This window comes from Python bivittatus, unplaced genomic scaffold, assembly GCF_059951505.1.
Source record: "Python bivittatus isolate LINGU-HERP-01145 unplaced genomic scaffold, Pbiv_v1 ctg000020_np1212, whole genome shotgun sequence".
Classification (NCBI taxonomy): Eukaryota; Metazoa; Chordata; class Lepidosauria; order Squamata; family Pythonidae; genus Python; species Python bivittatus.
This window is the reverse complement of record NW_028277030.1, coordinates 16,434,250-16,453,352: the sequence shown is the minus strand read 5'-3', so window position 1 is coordinate 16,453,352 and position 19,103 is coordinate 16,434,250. Positions and strand designations below refer to the sequence as shown.

The following is a 19,103-nucleotide window of genomic DNA, read 5'->3' as shown; positions in this document are numbered from 1 at the left end:
AGTTCCAACCCAGTGAGTTTTCACCCTCAAATTCTCTTGAATCCAACACTGCCCTCACACCAACCTTTGGAATGTATCCTATCTCCTGTCCGCGTGTGGAAAAGAAGGAAAAAAGGGGTGGGGGGAATATCACAGCAATAAAAGCTCATAAATCTAAGCAAAAAATTGGCAGATTGTGGTGGGTATCAAGGAAGATAATTGAGCTGGAGCTACAACTTTTACATAATGAAACTATTGCATCAAATTGTCATAAGACTCTCCTGTTCTCAGCTGTCTGACTCCAGGCCAAGAAATCCTGAAAATATGACCAGGGTGATTCCCCATAGTCTATGCATTTTCAGCTGCTTCATAACATTGTAGGCCAGGCCATCCCTAACAGTAAAATGAAGGCCAAGCGTTACTCATTACATGCATTCTCTCCCACATACTGGCCTCTGAACTTCAAGAATCCTCTGAGAAACATACTCAGGAGTCTTAGAAGAAAGTTGAGCAGATATTAGAAGGGTATTGCAACAGTTAAACTGGATTCCCAGAGTATGAGTTTTGGCAATGAAAGGAGCAAGGGAAGGTAAGCAAGATGGAAACAGGTTCATGTGGGCACCATTTCCACGAAATAGAGTTATGTTCAGTGAACTACTTCACATTGGCTATCATGTCTTGGGAAGAGGCAGGGCCACAGCTCATTGGTAGAGCATGAGAAAACATCTCTTGCTTCACATCAGATAAGCTATGGAATTTGTTTAAATGGATTTTTAAAAGGATGTGGCTATACAAAGAAATCCATTATAATGGCTATGTGCTGCCTCAGGATAAGAGGGAGCAAGATCCTGAAGAAATCCAGTGATTCTCCAACCATAGCAGGAATGAATTACTGCCATCATGTTTTCTTGCACGGTTGTGAGGGATCTGGTTGGCCACTATGGGGAATAAAATGCTGAACTAGCTAGCCTTTTGCTTAGATCCAGCCAGCTTCTCATATGTTGTACAATTCAAGGGTAGCTGTATCAATTAATATAAAGCAGCCTTATTTATTCAACACATCCCAGTGCTGAAACAGACATGCCTGTTAATCATGTGAATGTATGGAAATGCCTAGTTCTTTTGTTTTATTTTTTTTTTCAAAATAATAGCCATAGGTAATCATTACTATAAAACATAAGGAAAGGACTGTTCCTTTTCCCCCATGGCATGTTCACCATGAAAAAGGCTCTCCTAAGACCCGCTGGGAATATACTTTCAGAGATGCTATTATTCCAAGCTAAGCGCATAAAGACACAAGTTCCTTGTGGCCCAGTGCAGTAAACATTTTTCATCTTAAACAAGATTCAGTGGAAATATTACTGATATTCCACAGATATTCATCAAGCATGACACAGAATAAGAGTATTTCATCACATAGATTCATCCTAAATTTAAGGACATTCCCCATTCTTGCTCTTTAAATTTCTAATTTATTGGTCAAATGTTTAGTCCAAAACTTATTTTTTTATTTCTTATCAGAAAGGAATATGGGGAGAAATGCTATTTTCAAAGTATTTATTTTCTTTAACATCATCACAAGACATACCAGAAGTCAACAGAATCTCACAGATTTATTTTAAAAATAACTTTATAACCCATAGTTATTTAAGCTGAAACCTTCCTTATGACCTAGAAAACATTGTTTTTATTGTATTCATCAGTTTACACCTAATATTTACTAATTTGGTTTTGTGCCTGAAATGCCTTCCTATTTGATGGCATCCATGACAGAAGTTAAATCTACAACATATATTTATCAAAAGCTTAAGAATATTTTTAAAAGTTGATACTACTGGGATATATCAGACATGGTACAAAGAATTGGAATCTTCAATGATGCTCCATCAATGGCAGGATCTTCTTAAAAATGTTAAAATGGTATTGACAGATTTGAGATTAAAGTTGAGTCATCAAAAAGTTATATTTAAAGTGTATTGGACTTCCCAAAGAATGTACTTGAAAAGATGGACATCAGAATTTCTCTGCTGGTGACGTAAAAAATTTGAGGGTTCATTGACTTACATGATATATCTTGTAAATTTTTGTCATTTTCCTAGAATAATATTTTAATGTATATAAGTAGATTGATGGGAAAATCTTTAAATGTTAAATATGTTAATGTGATATTCGCTTATATACCAAAGCTTTGGAATCTGACTGTCTATAGTACTGTGGATGGTGGGTGGTTAAAAGAATAATATTGAGAAATTGGAAAAATTGCATTATGCCAGGTACTAAGGACTGGTTTTTGGAAATGTATAACTTACCTGTCCTGGAAAAGGCAATATTTTCTAGTAATCAAAGGATGAAGCAATTTTCTTCTTTGGCAGATATTTTATATTTTACAATAATATTTTATTATAGTATTTTATTATATTTATATTTAAATAAATATTATTATTATATTATAAATATTATTATATTTACTATATTATTTATATTTATATTTATTTATTATATTATTATTTTATTATAGTAGTATTTATTATAGTATTTGATTATAGTATTATATGGCATTTTTAAACCTTTTTTTAAATTTTAAATGACCATGTTTAATATATAAGGTAGAATTTTTTCTTTTTCTTTTCCTTTTTTTTTTAGTCATTTTTACTTTTTGGATTGTTTAGTTTAACTTTATTGTTGTATATCTTGATATCTTTTAAAATAAAAAAAAATTAAATGCACCTTCAAAAGTCAAAGATTTGAATTTCACTACATTGTTTTTTAGTTCCCCTTAAAATTAAGAACTCCAACATTACATAATCACTCCACCCAATGTATCTGCTGAGTCCTGTTAAGGGTTCTCTGAGTGAGTTAAAAGTTTGGCATTTCCCATTAACCCACGCTCATTCCATCAGAAGTAAGATCAGTGTAATTTGTAAATTATAAAAACTCACCTAAGAAATTTTAAAATATTTTATATATATATATAAAAAATGAATGTGGCTTTTGAGGATCACTGCAAATGCATCAGCCAATGTTTGCAAGCAACTTGCTGGATCACTTCAGTAGATGGCCATACTTCATGACAACTCTCATTCAAGGACTTTTAGATTATTTCTTTTTTGCTGCTTTTTTGTGAAGACCAGAAAGGTCTTCACAAATGTACAGTTAGGTCGCCTTCAGGTTTCTTTCTAACCAGTTGGTACCAGCAACTTCAAACCAGAAAACAGCTGACACATGAAGAACATCTTTACAGGGTTCTGGGTGGAATATAACAACTGAAAACTCTTCCTTCAGGATGCCACAAACCAACTGTTGGCTAAGAAAAAAACTTGAGTTTTTAAACCTCTCCTTAATAGCTCCTTCAAATATATTTTTACAAAAATAAATCTTCCTTTATTTCCCGTCCTGCTGAGGTACTACGTATAATCTCATGTATTGTCTAACACTGTATGAAGTATTTTTCGCCAAAGGTGAAGTTGAGATGTGAAATGGGAGATACAGAAACAGGAAGAAAATTTTGTCCATGGTTTGGCTGAAATAGCTAGATTCTTACTCTCCAAAAGTCTACCAATATCAATCAGCAAAATCTGAAGCATTCTAAAGACAGCCCAAACTGAAGATAATATAAAACAGCTTAGCAGAAAGCTTAAATATTTACATTTTTGTTCCACTGGATGTCAGGTTGACATTTTCTAACATTTTAAACATTATCTACCTGGCAGGGTAACCAAATTGGAATTCAACCACAACAGAAAGCTCAGTGTTTATATATATTAATAGCTTCCATTTATGAAGTATGTGATTGAAATGCAGCTCCGTTCAACAGACAAAATGTGTGACCTTCTTCGACAGCCACCAACAGAGTATTTTACACATGGCTGAATGATAGCTGTGGAGAATATGTCAGACCCAAGTATCATATTCCCTTTATACTGCATTTGATCTAATTATTATAAACTACAACATCATTTCTCTTATGGATGTAGCAAAAAAAAAAGTTTTGACAAGTTCAGTTTCTGATTTGGATATTCTAGTTTCAGCAGTACAGAAAGTTGTATCAACTCTTCTGGATGTTCTAGTCTCTCTCTCTCGATATAGATATAGATAGCCTTTAAGTCAGTGTTGACTCCTGGTGATCGCCTCGACAAGTCTCTGCAGTTTTCTTGGCAAGATTTCAGAAGTGGTTTGCCCTTGCCTTCTCCTTCCCAGGGCTGAGAGAGAGAGACTTACCCAAGGTCACCCAGCTGCCTTCATGCCTAAGGCGGGACTAGAAGTCTCCCGGTTTCTAGCCTGATGCCTTTACCGCTACACAAAACTGGCTCTCCTATCGAATTTACACTCCCTATACCGGCAATAGTACTGTGAAAAATCTGCATGCAAAATCATTTGGAGGGCAAACAGCATCTGGAAAAGAAAATTCTTGTGGAAATGAATTGCTGTCTGAGATATCAATGTGGAATGTGCCTTCAGAAGAACAGACAAATATACATCTCACTGAAAGCAATGATGGAGAGAGGCAGCTTCTTTATTTAGGAGCCATCTAAACCTGCATCTCATTGAAATAAATGCAGCAGCCAAACTGACTCTGCATTGCAATGTGCATTTGATGCATATTTTTATATCCATTCAATATCTACTGGCAAATTGTAAAAACAAGGCTATCAATTGTATATTCTGTTGAAATAAGTAAAACTCCTTTATAAACTCACAACTCACCATACAAAATAATTCTGCACCTCTTAATTGACCTCTTGATTTTTTTTTCTTTCCCCTTCTAGGAATTCTTACTGATCTTCATGCTTACATGGACTGGAAATTCATCCCCTGTGAGCCCTTTGAGTTAGGCTAGGTCAGGAAACAGATTCCACAGGAAATACTGGAAGTCTACTGATAAAAACTTTGGTAACAGAATCTTGAAAACTTGACAGCATTTTCCCTTCCCTCCCCCTTAAACCAAAGAGAGTCAAGGTAGGGAAATCTTGAGTTTCTTTCTAACACCTTCTTCCCTTCCTGGGCTTAGTCCATGTTTTGCTAACACCATCACATTCCTTTTCCAAAATCATCTCTGTGTTCTCTAGCCCATAATATTATTTTTAATATGAGGAAGCAAGCATATATGAAATCCCCCAACTGTTTGAAAAAGATATTACTTCACTGCTGAAAAAAAAATTATGTGTTCTCCTATGCTTTCCTGCACACTGAAGGCCATTGATTGATTGATTGATTGATTGATTGATTGATTGATTGATCGAACTTATTTGGCTGCCTACATCATATAGTGATCGTAAATGGCTCACAGCAACTGATAAAAACAAAATAAAAAGAGGACAACCCTTCCCACTAGGTACCAGACCAATCAACTGTCAGCATCCTAGCTCAATCCTCATCCTAGCCCAATGCTTGGGGGAAGAGCCAGATCTTCATGGCCTTCCAGATCTCAGGTGGGAGGCTATTCCAAGGGGCTGGGGTGGCTACAGAGAAGGCACGCCTTCATGGTCACATTAGAGGATAACATCTGAGTACACACATACTGCAAAACAGCCTCAGTTTTAAAACAGGTACATCAAAAAAACCCTTCAGAGGTGAAAGCTAAATATAGCTTTGTTTGGAAAGTGTAACAATTTGTTCATGGCCCTTTAAAATACACCACATCATCTGATACTGTACTGTACTCTAGCAACTATCAGGTAATGTTAAATATATTGACCTAGAAACCTTTATCTCAGGAAAAAATAAATAAAAGCCACATTTCTCAGTAAAAAATGTTGCTTCATCTGTTTTATTATAGAGTTAGTTCAAGTTAGTGACTTACATGCTTCAGGTCCTAATGTGAGCAGGGGAAAAATGGCATATGAAAGATACAAGCAAGGGTGGAAAGAATAAAACGTTTAAAATTCCAAAGAATCTCATGAAATAATGAAAATATTAAAGTGATCGTCTAGAAGGTTTGAATTCCAAGCCTTGTGGCTTCTCAAGAAATGTTGAACAGAGATAGTAAAAGTTAGGGAACTATTTTGGCATGGGAACAAAGCACTTCATAATATAAATTTCATTCCCCAAATATATTTGTGTTATATTCAAATAATATGCTATTCAAATATAGTGCTTTTTTCAAATAGGTGAGTGAAATAAGCTAGCCAAAAAAGTACTACAATTAGCACACTGGAGGAAACATTCTAAGTCCCATGGCATGGTCAACTCGTTGGAAATCACTGCTTTGGTAAAAGTCCTTCTGTAATAGTTGGTTTTCTCCTTATCTTTATCAATTTAGGGTTTTTTTCCCCCAATATACTAAAGGGAGCCCCTAATAAAGGCTAATTGCCCAATCAACTATACCCAATGATCTGGTAGCAGACAATCCAGGGAACTAATGGGTGCCTTGCTCATTGGGAGCTACCATCTTGGATAGCATCCACACCACTTTTGTGGTGATGGAAAGCTGTCACTACCTGTACTTTGTACAGTTAAAAAAATGCCCCTGCCACCCCCTTTTTGCTCCCATTCCAATGCTACCCACTATCGAAGGGGGAGAAAAAAAACCCCCACGGTTCCCATCTATATATGCAGCAGCTTGAGAGAGGATTAAGGTCACGTTAACCCAAGTCAATACAACACATACCAATTGGGTTAGGTTCAGTATACCTACAAATGATCCAGTGTACTCTGGGGAAATTATGGTGTACTCCTTGTCCCAAAATTAACAAGGTTCTGGGATCACTAGTTTGCACTAGTCATGCAAACATCTCCGTCCAGAGTTACGTTTCTAGTTCGCCATCAGCAAGAGGGTAGCAACACTGCACTTCTGAACTGAAAGCTGCTAAACCCCAAAGTTGCAATCACAGTATATTATCATACTATATTCTGAGAATTCACTACAGAGATATTGAAGGTTTTCTATCAATGTTAACTGTTACCTTTTTATCATTTTGCTGAAATGATAAAAGGCAAAACATAAATAAGAAGTTAAAATCCCTGCATCCCAACTTGGTGATCTGATGCCCATAAGAGAAGAATAAAGCCCAATTACTAGTAAGGAGGGAAAACCTAAGCTATGAGAACTAATAAAGGGCAATTGGTGGGTGAAGGTATCATGAGAAACTAGGCATCAGAATAAGGATTAGCAACCTGCAGGACTATGGACAGCTCCAAGGCAGAGAACTTGCTCCAACCACTGAGAGAGCCAAATGATAAATCACTGTATCAAGCCCTGGCTCTATTGGGGAATGCTCTGCCTTGAAATCTACCTTTCTGCTTCCTTGGAAGACAAGCTGGAACCTCAAATGAAGAGAACACAATGCTTGCTAGCAAGATTGTTCCACTGCAAATGAATTAACCTGCTGACCTTGGATTTATCCTGCATCTGTCCTACTCCTTTTAGATTTGGTCATTAACAAATGAGGGGCACTGGCATAATCTAACATCACATTTTCAAAGAGTTATTATGGGTACCCTGCAATCCTTTCTTAAACTTGCTTGACAGTGTGATGATGAAAGGTTTTATCTACTTCAACTTTTATAATTTGTCATATAACAACTGTAGGATTGCAGGTACTCTAAGCTATAAAAGGCCTATTGTCCTACTCTTTCTGGATAGCCACAGTTATTTTATGAACAAAACTTCTCATGAACATTTTCCACTTATGTTCATGAGATATTGTGGATTGTAGGAAGGCAGGGTTAAATAATTCTATTCAGCAGGTCAGTATTCCCATGTAGTTTCCACACAGCTAATTTATAATCATCAAGTAAAACTTCAGGCAGCAAGGCACCCTCCAAACTGGCAGATAAACTTGCAGAATTCCCACAATGGTTATGATGGCTGGGGAACTCTGGAAACTGAACCCCATCAATCTGGAGGTCATCCTGACTGCAGAAAACTGTTTTACACCAAACTGGAAATACTATAAAAACGTTTGCATGGTCTATGTGTGTTAATTCCTGTCTTTCCAGCAGGAAATTCCTGATTACCACATTGCAAAATGGCTACATTTTGCCACCAGCATTCCATGGGAAAGTCTTGCTCATATAGCTCAAACTGAGATTCACACTGGCCCTTCTAGCCTTAGTCCCATCCATATTGATTAGCAGCACCTCTCCTAAATGCTAAGAGAGAGAGGGCCCTTTTCCCAATTCTAAGGTTCTGAAGAAACCAGGAACCAGACTTGGGATTTTAAATAACAATGGTCCATGAGCCAAGCAATGTGTTAAGATTAGGGCTATCCAAGACCATCTCCTTGGAGCACAGCTGGCCACCACTTCCTTCGAAGAATATGAAGACAGACTTCATGCCAGTATAGATCTTAGACTTACTGGAAATGATCTCACTGATTTATGTGCAACTGAGAGGTTATTTACCATGCAAATGATGATTGAGAATTGTAATCCACTGCACTCTAATTGCTCAGAGAAGCCACAACTCTAAAGATTATATGTCTAAAGCTGAGTTCCATTGTTTGTATTTTTTTATTGTTTGCACCACTGTCATGTTACTGTCATTAGTGTTATTTTTAATAACAATCACTAAATGTCTAGAAATTGAACATTAAAACCTGTAATTGGAAGAGGGATCCATCAGAAGCTTTGGAATACCCAGATACTGCCAAAACCTTCATCCTGTATAGGATGAAACAATGAAAGATGCTCTTACGTGAACAGAGAAAAACTGATTGCACTGAATATGCAAACAGCTATATGATATGAACATCAGTAAACCTGACATTGGGCCTAATGCTGGACGTACTTTTGACAAGTTAAAAAAAAAAAAAATGTGGTTCAGAAGCCAAATTCAGGGAATAATAGAGATTCCTGGGATGCTAAAAAAAACAGCTTTGGGGCATTTTGCACAACTGCCTCTGAACGGTGGAAGATGAACAGACTCTATTATTATACATCATCATCATCATTATTGTTGCATATTTTATGTTATCTGTGCAGTGATCAAAAGAGCAAATTTCAACATAAAAAAAGAACAAAAGCCTGTTTTAGTATCAAAGAAAGGGAATAGCTAGTGAAGACAGGCTCACCTCCACTGAAGTTGGAGTAAAATGCATGAAATTTAGACTTGACCTTGACTAGCCTGCTCATGTTTAAAACTATTAGCCTTGTCTACACTCACTGTATTTGCTACGTTGGCTGATTTGGCTACATTTTTTGTTAATGTAGACCAGCTGTGTATATGCACAGAACACAAACATACAATAAACAGATTTAGAATCCTGTTCATAACATCATGGGCAAATTGAGCTGTGAAGTGACAAACAATAATGAACAAGAAAAAAAAGTGTGTGTTGTGTGTGGGAGAGAGAAAGACAGAGAATGAGAGCAAATTCCAGGAAGACTGCATTCCGAGATCTTGAAATAAAACTCCGCTGGAAGCCTTGGCACAGGAGAACTGGTGGAGATGTAATTTAGCTTTGATGAAGGAAAGATGGAGAAGCTCATTCTTCTTAGGTCTGGAGATGAATGCCACTTGCGAAGGTACCTTGCCTAACAAATCACAAGGCAGGTAACTCATCCCGTTTCTCAAAAACCTGGCCCTAGTCAGACTCCCCTGCTCTTATTTGTAATGCCCTTTGTAGACGACAATAGGAAACCAAGACTTCAAAGCTCAAACCAGGTTTTCAGCTGGGGAAGAATCCAAAGATGTTCACTGGGAAAGAGAAGGAAGCCAGATGGCACATGCTGGTATAGTAAAGAGTTATGATGAGTAAGTCAATAGGAAAGGAATCAGTTTCATTACTGGCAAGTGAACTTAATGGGATTCTTCCCTCCCAGAGTGGACTTAAATATCTGTATCTTAACCCAGGCACAAAGATGTATTGTGAGCTTTACTGGCTGTTGAGTATATTAAAAATGCAGTTACTCAAGTTATTGCCAGAAAAAAAGCTGAAGCTAGGATATTAATGATGAACATGACATTCAGTATCACTAACATTTTTTTCTTGTTTTGTGTCTTCCCCCACCTACCTCCACCCCAAGTGCCTTAAGATGCTATTAATATGGGCAATGCAACTTGACTGGAGAAGTATGTTTCTATAACAGAATGTTCATACAGTTTCCCTTTTGATCAAGCCAATCTATCTGTTCAACATGTCAGAAATTGGGGCAAAAAAAGGAAGGCCAGGATAAGAATCAAAGGTGATATTTTACAATGAGGTTATAGACACACACATGCAAACAAAATACTAGTTTATAGGTTGATAGTCTAACACCATTTTTTTAAAAAATAGAAGAAATCTATGAATAAAATAAGTCTCCTGTTAAAGTTTGAATGAAAAATAAATTATTTCTATGTCAAAAGCTTTCAGAAGCTATAGAGACAGCTAAACCACCATCCTCCAACCAGTAGCCTTGATAGGTTGGACTAAAATTCCCATCTCCTCCTGCCAGCCTGACCAGTGAACAAGGTTGCAGGAATATTAAAATATTAATTAATATTAATAATAAAAACTAAATGTGCATGCCACCTGACTCCCAGTGACTCTGGGCAGTTATTGCAGCCCAACTGTTCACTTAGGAGGGGTATTTCTTTTCTGACCTTACATATGCAAATAGAGTAAGAATGGTAAGGTAATAGCACTAATTGGTACAGATGAGATCTGATGCAGCCCAGTGATTTATAAGACTGCAACCTCAGAAGTCCCTGGTGCAAGTTTCACCCCTTATGTGATTTTGTTACATGTCATTAGGCAAGTCTCTCTCAGTGGCAATCTTCCCCGTTCCATCTGGAATATTCGAATAACAAACAATACAGATCTACCTTTAAGAACTATTGGAAAAATTATAATGCATGTGGTGCTTTGTACATTAAACACATGACATGAAGTATTATTTTTTATTCATAATAATCCAATAATTATTTGAATAGTGGGATAGAAATGATTTTTCAAATAATTACTGTATTCTTTTTTTTATTAATTTATACTCTTCCATTCCTGCAAGAAAACCAGGCAGTATACAGATTTCATCCTTTCCCTCTCTACTCTTACAGCATCCTTGAGAAGTAGATCAGGTTGAGAGTCAGTGAACAGTTGAAGATTTCTAGATGGCTAAATGTCAATCTGAAGCTGGATCTCTCCATCCTAATCTGATAATAATCACTATTTTGTACTACCATTGTTGCTAAATGATGATCTCCTGATCCAGTAATATCACCTTTATCAGCTTAAAAAATCTGCTACTGTGAATAGAAGTATTCCTTGACAATTTGTTTCTAATGCTAGTTTTCCTAGTCAACAGAGAAGCAGTGTTATCTATTCAGTGTGTAGACAAACAAAACACTCAGTTTATTCTCTGAATGCTTCCAACATTACCAAGAAATAAAGGAGCACCTGTAAAAATCCTTTTGTGTTGTTGGTCACTGCCTCTTCAAAGTGGCTCTGACAGTCCAACAGACATCAGGAGAAATGGCAGGGGTTCCCATATTTGAAGGCACGATTCACACAGAAGTTTGCTCAAAACTAAATAACCTATCTTTCTGCACCTGGTTTTTATTTGAGAACGTGGCTTGCAGACCTACAACTCTGTTTTCTCTAAACTAAATTCACACTGTCTCCCACCACCAAACACTTAGGTTCCTCCCACCCAAAAAATTCTGATGCCAATGTAAGAGTTAATTCTGGAAGGGACGCAGGGAAGGTCCTTTCTAAAACCTCTGCTGTCTGAATTGCCTGTTCCCTGCCTGTGTCACACTCCAAGCTTGCCAAAAGTGTGACACAAACAAACCAACAAGAGCAAAACATGGGTGGGAACTATCCCTAAAAAGTAATAGAATTCATTTTAATCTGAAGCTTGCAGCTAAGAAACTATTGCATGGGCAAATGTTGTACAATTCATTGCATGCTTCCACTGTGAGTGTGTGAAGATCAAAGGTAATGAAATAGTCTTGTAATGTAAGAAGCATAAAGCCGATCCCCAATAAGATCTAAAGACTGCAATAGCATTCCATTTAAACGGTTCTTATTTTAAGAGTGATACCCCATTGTCTAACATCTCAAAATGTTTCTGCAGTTTTCTGTTTCTGCCTGTTTAAACCACCAAGGTAAGAGAGATTTCTATCATGTAATGCAAACTCCCAATTGTTTTGGAGAGAGAACGAGAGACGCACATCTTTTAACAATTTATGCAACTGTAAAATGGAAACCTGCATGTACCCAGAGAAATCAGTAATAAAACCCCAGTGGTTAGCCACAGTACTTAATTTTATGAGTTAGGGGGTTTCTTTTTTTTTCTTTTTTTTTTCTTTTTTTAAGTAAAAGCATGAATGCTTGAAGAATTCCACATTCCTCAAGTCCTGCTTTTCATTTGGGGTTGACAGGCAAAGTTCAGAACACATCATTATGGGAGTTCACAGTCACTGCTAAAGGTAACACTCATATTACAAATGAATTAATAGAAAACACTTACCTTCCCTACTAGCTTGCCTTTCCTGTTCATGCAAAGGTAAAAGTCTGTCTCTTTCCCTTTGATCCGGACTTGACTGCCAAATGTGTCTGTTTCCACTAGAAGCTGGGCTTGTAAAGGAAGAGGAAGAAGAAGGAAAAAAGGAAAAAGGAAAAAAAATACAAGCATTTACCAGACCGGTCATAGAGTGGATGAAGAAGATGCCCCCTTATATGTTCTCCACATCAGAGACAGAGTATCTTTGCTATATGACTGAAGGCATGCAATACAAAAGGAGCACACCAGCTCTCCTAAGTGATCCATTATATAACATAAGGAAAGCTTATGCTGTGGTACACAGTTGCTTTTTGATAGAAAGACAGATAGGATGTCAACTCTAATTAAAAGATCACCGTAGAAGTGAGAATAGCATTAGTTCCACAAAACAAGCCACCTTCTTTCAAATTTCAGGGGACATCTGGAAATGACTGATTCCAGATTGTATTACATATATATGACAAAACCAATCTGTACTGATTATACATCCCCTTCCAAAACCAATCCAGGTAAATCAAGAAAAAGAATGGGGGTGGGGAGGTGAGTTGCTACTACTACTTTCTTACTACAACTTTGTATGGGAGCAAGTAAAGAATTAAATTAAAAGGAAAGCTGGTCCTGTCAGTGCAGTCCTGGGGAAGCCACCTGTTTCAGATGGCATCGTGAGAGGGGGCGATAACTGCTGGCAGGAACTGGCATCTCAAATGATGAGATCAGAGCTTCCAGTTACTCTCATCTTTTGATAATCAACTGTCTCGGGATGGCACTATCTAGAAGGGTGTCAACTAGAGCCAAGCTGAGATTTCTCAGAAGATATTTCCCAAGGAGGTTCTTGAGATTATTGTCTTACTTCCCAACTGCACTAGAAAAAAGATGTCTGCTTGGCTGAATTTTCTCTGAAAATTCCCCGTATTAGCCTTTATCCCATCCGCACATTATCCTAATCCACCAAAGATGGAACATACATTCATGGAGTGTACTTACAGATTTTAATATTTCTTTCAAAATAAATGAGTCCATGCATATTTTATCATGCCCTGAAATCCATACATTAAAACATTCGACCACATGGGGCAGCTCATCTCGGTGGCCTCAGAAGTAAGAGGAATATGCCAATAGCAGCTCACAATAACAGAGATCATGCCCAAACAATGTGTGACATGTGACACCTACAGTAAAATAATATATTGTGTTGTGTTCCTGCCAGAGACTCCAGCCAACCAATCATGTCTTCTCTGAGATTATTCCAGCACGTTCCTCCTCTCTGCACCTCTTCCCACCCTACCCCCCCAAAAATGCAAGGCAGCATTTGAAGCCATTGTGCATGTTCAGGCCTTTTTAACTTGGTCAATGGTTTCCTCTACTCTTCCTTAAGAATTTTTTCCCCGTTTTCTATGAATCTTGACCTCTCCCTGAGCTTGTTTATAACTCCATCTTGTGTATTCATAGCACAATTTTAGCAGTGGGAAGATCCATATTTGGAAAATCCATTTGCTAACTGTAGCAAAGATTCTTCTGGAAGTTTTAGAATGATCTAAGCTACCTATAGGTTCAAATGACCATTCATTGTGGTGCAAAAAAAGTAAGGGCAGGTATTGAAAATGGACAGGTACATTCTTAATTTAAATCCATTAATTTTAAGGAGCCTCATGCTACAGAGTTAGAATAAGTAAGTTAACCTAACCTGACCAGACCAAACTCAAACTCTAAACTGAAGTTGATCCAAGATGGACCACAGGAGAACTTATTCACATCACGGTTCTAAGTCCAAAGCAGCCAATCTTGACTGCACAGCAGTGCAGTGAGCCAAGTTCCAGGAACCAGGCTCGGCAGTTTCAGAGAGAGCTGTGAACAGATGCTTTGGAAAAGAGACAGCAGGTGTTCCTTGGTTTAAAAAAATGCCTGCAAGGAAGATGTTAGCAGAGATGGTAAGAAAGGCCCACAAGGAACAGGGAAAGAGCTTTGCCAAAGAGTCGTGAGAAAGAGCTCTTTCTGGGATCCAAGAGAGCTGCTGCCAGTCAAAACAGACAACACTGGGCAAGGAAAGCCAATGGATTAACCCAGTGTGAGGAAAGTTTGTATGCTGGCCAGCATCACTGCAAGTTAACTTTGCTGCTTCTGTCTGCCAGTGTTGCTGCAGTTATAGGTCAAGAGCTCAGGGAATTCAGTCCTTCAACTTTTTTTTTTTTTTTTTTTTGCTGTGTATAATGTTGACTGTCAGATAAAAACAAGTTTTGGCAAACTCTGTCCTGTAGATTCAATAACAAATCCTAATGACAAAAAGATTGCCTATCTCCCATCCTCCATTCTCTGGAGCCAAATTGTCAATTTCAATCATGTTAAAGCAAATGGCATGGCCTCTTTTAAAAGGCACATGTATCTCTCTACTCCAAAGCACTCCAAGGAAAGCTGGGCAGTTTCAAAACTACGAGATATATCACCTCGCTCTCAAACTAAAACAAGTATGAGTAATACCCAGGCTGATTTTAATTTGAAAAGTATCACCTTAAAAAGATGTCAGTTCCCTGCTGTGAAAATTAAAACCATCTGGATGGCGTGATTTCCAATAATTAATGTAGCTCTCCTTTGACACAGTGACTAATTAAAATATGATACCCTCTGTTTTTTTTTTAGTACAACATTTGAATAAATTGTAAAGAGCCAATAAAATAATGGAGTAATTTTGGAAGAAATGAAAAATACCCTTTTTGGCTTTTTGACTAGGCTAAGAATCGTATAGCCAAAGCTTTATGCTAGCAAGAATTAAGCAAGGCAAAACTGAAGCAGGTATCCTTGGAAAACCACCAGGAACAACATCCAACCATCTCAGTTGCCACTGGGAAACAGGTTTCAAATGCACACACTTTAGAAACAACGTACTAGAATGGACAAGAGCACACCTACTTGGAAAGAAGTACTCCTCAGTTTAATCAACCACAAAGGTGCACAAGTGATTCCAGGCAAGCTTATGATTCTTGAAAACCTTGGGCTTCAGTCCCAGAGATCTCCAGAAGTTGTCATCATATTGGCATTTTTAATGAGACACAGGGTGGCAGAATGAAATACCCATTTTAAACTTAACACCAATTGATGATCTTATCCCTATAAAACAAAATCAAATTCAATTTCATTCTGGCTCCACCTACTGCATTTTAGAGCCTGGCCACTGACATCCTACTCAAAGACCCAGTGGGACCCCTTGCTTTGGACAAAGCTGCCCTCTTCTGATTTAAAGGATCATAATGTGAATTTGTGATGAGGCAAATGGACTATGGACCTTAAGGATCAGGGTATACAGTCTGAATCAGCCCATATTAGAGGCTGTGAGTCCACTTCTGGGATATATAAAGGCAGTTAGGCAAAAGGGTACACTAAGAGAAGGCCGCCCTGATTCCATCTGTTGTTTTTGTGGTTTATATATTGATTGTAAATAACTTTAGTCCTGCTGGGGTGTTAACACCAGTTGGAGCGCTGCACCCAAATGTCTTGTATAAAAGGTTAGGGTTGTAGATGCTAGCTCTCCCTCTTCAGTTCTCAACTTTTCTGCACTGAGCAAGTAAGTCTGAAGGGGGAAATAAGTACAACTCTTAGAAGGACTGGTGACCCTGCTTTATCAGGGTCATCAATCACTGAGGAGACTACTACTTGCATGCAAGTGAATTGAACAGTTGCCCTCTCCTTTTTAGACCTTGCCACTCAGCAAATGGGGGACTGATGGGGTGTGGCCAGGCTTCACAGGGACATGGAGTGTGGCCAGTGTTTGTACAGCCCCACACTTACACCCAATTGTTGCTTAATACGTGAACAGGGCTTATTGCCCGCTTCTGACTTTTATAGGGTGTGGAATGTGCTTGCACTGCTGAAGTGGGATAGTTTTTAATCAGTTCTATATTGTGAGATGGAACTGCAGGATACTCATGGTTCTACATTTTCAACCAACCTTTTAAAGGAGTCTTTATGGTGGGACAATATTTTTTTAAACAGGATCATATTCTTCAATGTTTTACCACTGAGTCACAGTCATGAGATGGGGGGCTATATAAGCCAGCCAGCCAGCCAGCCAGACAGACAGACAGACAGACAGATAGATACCATTACAAAGTTGCGAACTGCACATTACACTACACAACCTATATTATTGAAAACCTATAGACCTGACTTCTTTGCACAATGGGAGGGGTTATTTGCGTGAGAGAAGAAGTGGCAAGGAAGAGTGCTTAACCCTTCCAGCACAACTTCCATTCCTAACTAGGTATAACCCCCAGGACACCTAGGCCCACATCTGCAAAATAAACATAGGCTGGAACTCCACAGAGTAAAAACTTCAAGAGGAAGGAATTTCAGAGAAAAAATAGCAGGCAAGGGAAACATTATGCACATATATCCTTCTCCCAAATCAACCTCTTCTGAATCAAATGTAATGCATAGCCTGCCGTGAGATTTGTCTCTTGAGGAAAAAGCCAGCTGCAATGCGCTCCTTCCGTTAGCAAATTCAAGGGGCAGTGCCAACAGGTTTGTAAGGAAATACAACTACTGAGAAATGTGGTCACTAAGAATCGACACCAACTTGATGGCACATAATCAATCCTGCCCCCCCCCCCCCAAATTCTGACTGCATTCTGCCTTTCCTCCAGGAGCTCAAGAAAATGTACATGATACTCGTCTCTCCAATATTTCCCACAGCAATGACCCTGTGGATTAGGTTGAACCAATGCCCCCCCCCCCAGAAAGAACCTCCCTTCCTTAACAAAATAATTCAGAATCTATTTGGAAGCAGTACTCCCTTTCACCCACCCAATAAAACCTGCATGCAACCAGTCTGCAAGGAATTTTGCCAAGCTTGTTTAATGGCTAGAATCAGGCATCCACACTGATGGCTTTTAAATGGATTTTATGGATGAATGGCTGAGTGAAAATAATAAAAATTGTTTTATTTGCTCAGAAATTATTCCATACATATAAATAGGATCACACCAATTAGAACTGCATCAAAATTCATTAGATATGGCTGTCCAACATATATTGCATTTTCTTTCCTTATGTAATGGTTAATCAAAGCACTCTATAAAAATCCTATATGGAAAACACAGCACTGGTTTCACACTGTTTTGCTCTCAAATGTGAGCATTTGTTGTTGTTGTTGTTGAGAACAAGGCTCCCCAGCCTCTATTACTTTATAAATGGCTAAATAGTGTATTTTACTATGATAATTCAATGGATTTTTATGTGTTTCCATTTGGAGGGGAAGTCCCATTTACTAGAATAACTTTCAGCTTGCACTCGAGGCCAAATCTAACGTCTATTCGAATGCAGTGTAGAGAAAACAAAACAATTGGCAGTGAACAAGAGATATAAATTTTCTATGCTGTTGCATAGAGTTTCATGTTATAACCAATTCTATATACCCATTTCTAAAGAAGACGACCAAAAAAAAAAAATTCCTGTTGGCTTATTCAAATGTAAGCAATAATTATATCAATACATTCTAAAGCATGATGCTTCCAGATGGCAGAATTGACTAAACAGATTTGCATAAGTCAAAGTCTACATTAAACTAACAGAAGCCTTGCCTATTTTGTGTCTGTTACTATGATCATCACTTGGTCTGGAGTTTCTTTGTTCATGCGTAGCACAGGAGACCTTAAATACGTTCCAGGAGATTGCTGTATTTTCATGCTTCTCTATGCTCGTATTTGAACTCCCCATCCGACCCACGTTGACTGGGCACAGGGGCAGAATCTTTAGGGAGCAATCTGAGTCACATTCAGGATATTCCACTGGCCCTTCAATCTGGGTTTCAGAGAACTGGGCAGGAAGTCAGGTACGTTTAGAATTCAGCAGAACCTCTGCTCATCACATATCTTTTTTACTTCTGCTGCCAAAGTAAAAGCTAGAAAAGAAACTTGATATACTGTAGGAAAAAACAATAAATAATGAAAACAGAGAGACTAGGTTACGGGAAGATCTTCAAAATGGTCCTAGTTCTGACCAGAGGTTCAGTTGATTTCTATTTACTTAGAACTGTATCACTTTACTCAGAACTGTATCATCCTGGGCAGCTCAAAAATTTATTCCTGTTGCACAGGAGGAGAAATAACAGCACACCGTATTCTCTTCCCACATCAATCTCTCTCTAGGCCACTCACAAGCCTGTCCAAAAGCCAGTGTCTCCAAGGTCCCATGCTGTGGTGATTATAAATGCTCCAAGCACAAGTTAATCAGGAGGAATTTATTGAACATTTAAATGGGCTGGGTGAATTCAGATTACAAGCTATGCCTAATATAAGAAGATGTTCTTTTCTCTGTATGGTGAGCAGGTCTTATTACTCTGTACCCACTAATAAAAGTTGAAAAAATTCATTTTACAAATGGGAATATGTACGTTTGTATATTTACTCAAAGGAGCTCACTGTAATTTTTTTTCTCCCAGCCAAGTGAGAAATATCCTGAAAGTAAGTTTGGACTATGCTACTCTGACCAGCGGGAAAGGTTCTTGTGGATCTAGAATTCAGGTAGTAAGGACAAAAGGGAAACAGTAATCACAAAGAATGAACAATAGGTGTGTTTCATGCATTCCAAACAAACATAACATTCCTGGGAAAATTGAAGTAAAATATTGAGTTTTGGATTAAACAGAGGTTTTCATAAATGGGCACAGAAGAAAAACAGGTTTTTGCTACAGCCCATACTATAAGTTT

At 38.0% G+C, this 19,103-nt stretch overlaps 1 protein-coding gene across 3 annotated transcripts in view; it reads right to left on the bottom strand.

Annotated features, from left to right (window-relative positions):
- Positions 1-19,103, bottom strand: part of FGF18 (fibroblast growth factor 18) — a 117,790-nt gene that overhangs the window by 9,572 nt on the left and 89,115 nt on the right. For all 3 annotated transcript variants that reach the window (XM_088134996.1, XM_088135003.1, XM_088135000.1), the window contains one exon: positions 12,373-12,479. In XM_088134996.1, coding sequence (XP_087991122.1) covers positions 12,373-12,479 — 107 coding nt within the window. The remainder of the gene's footprint in view (positions 1-12,372; positions 12,480-19,103) is intronic.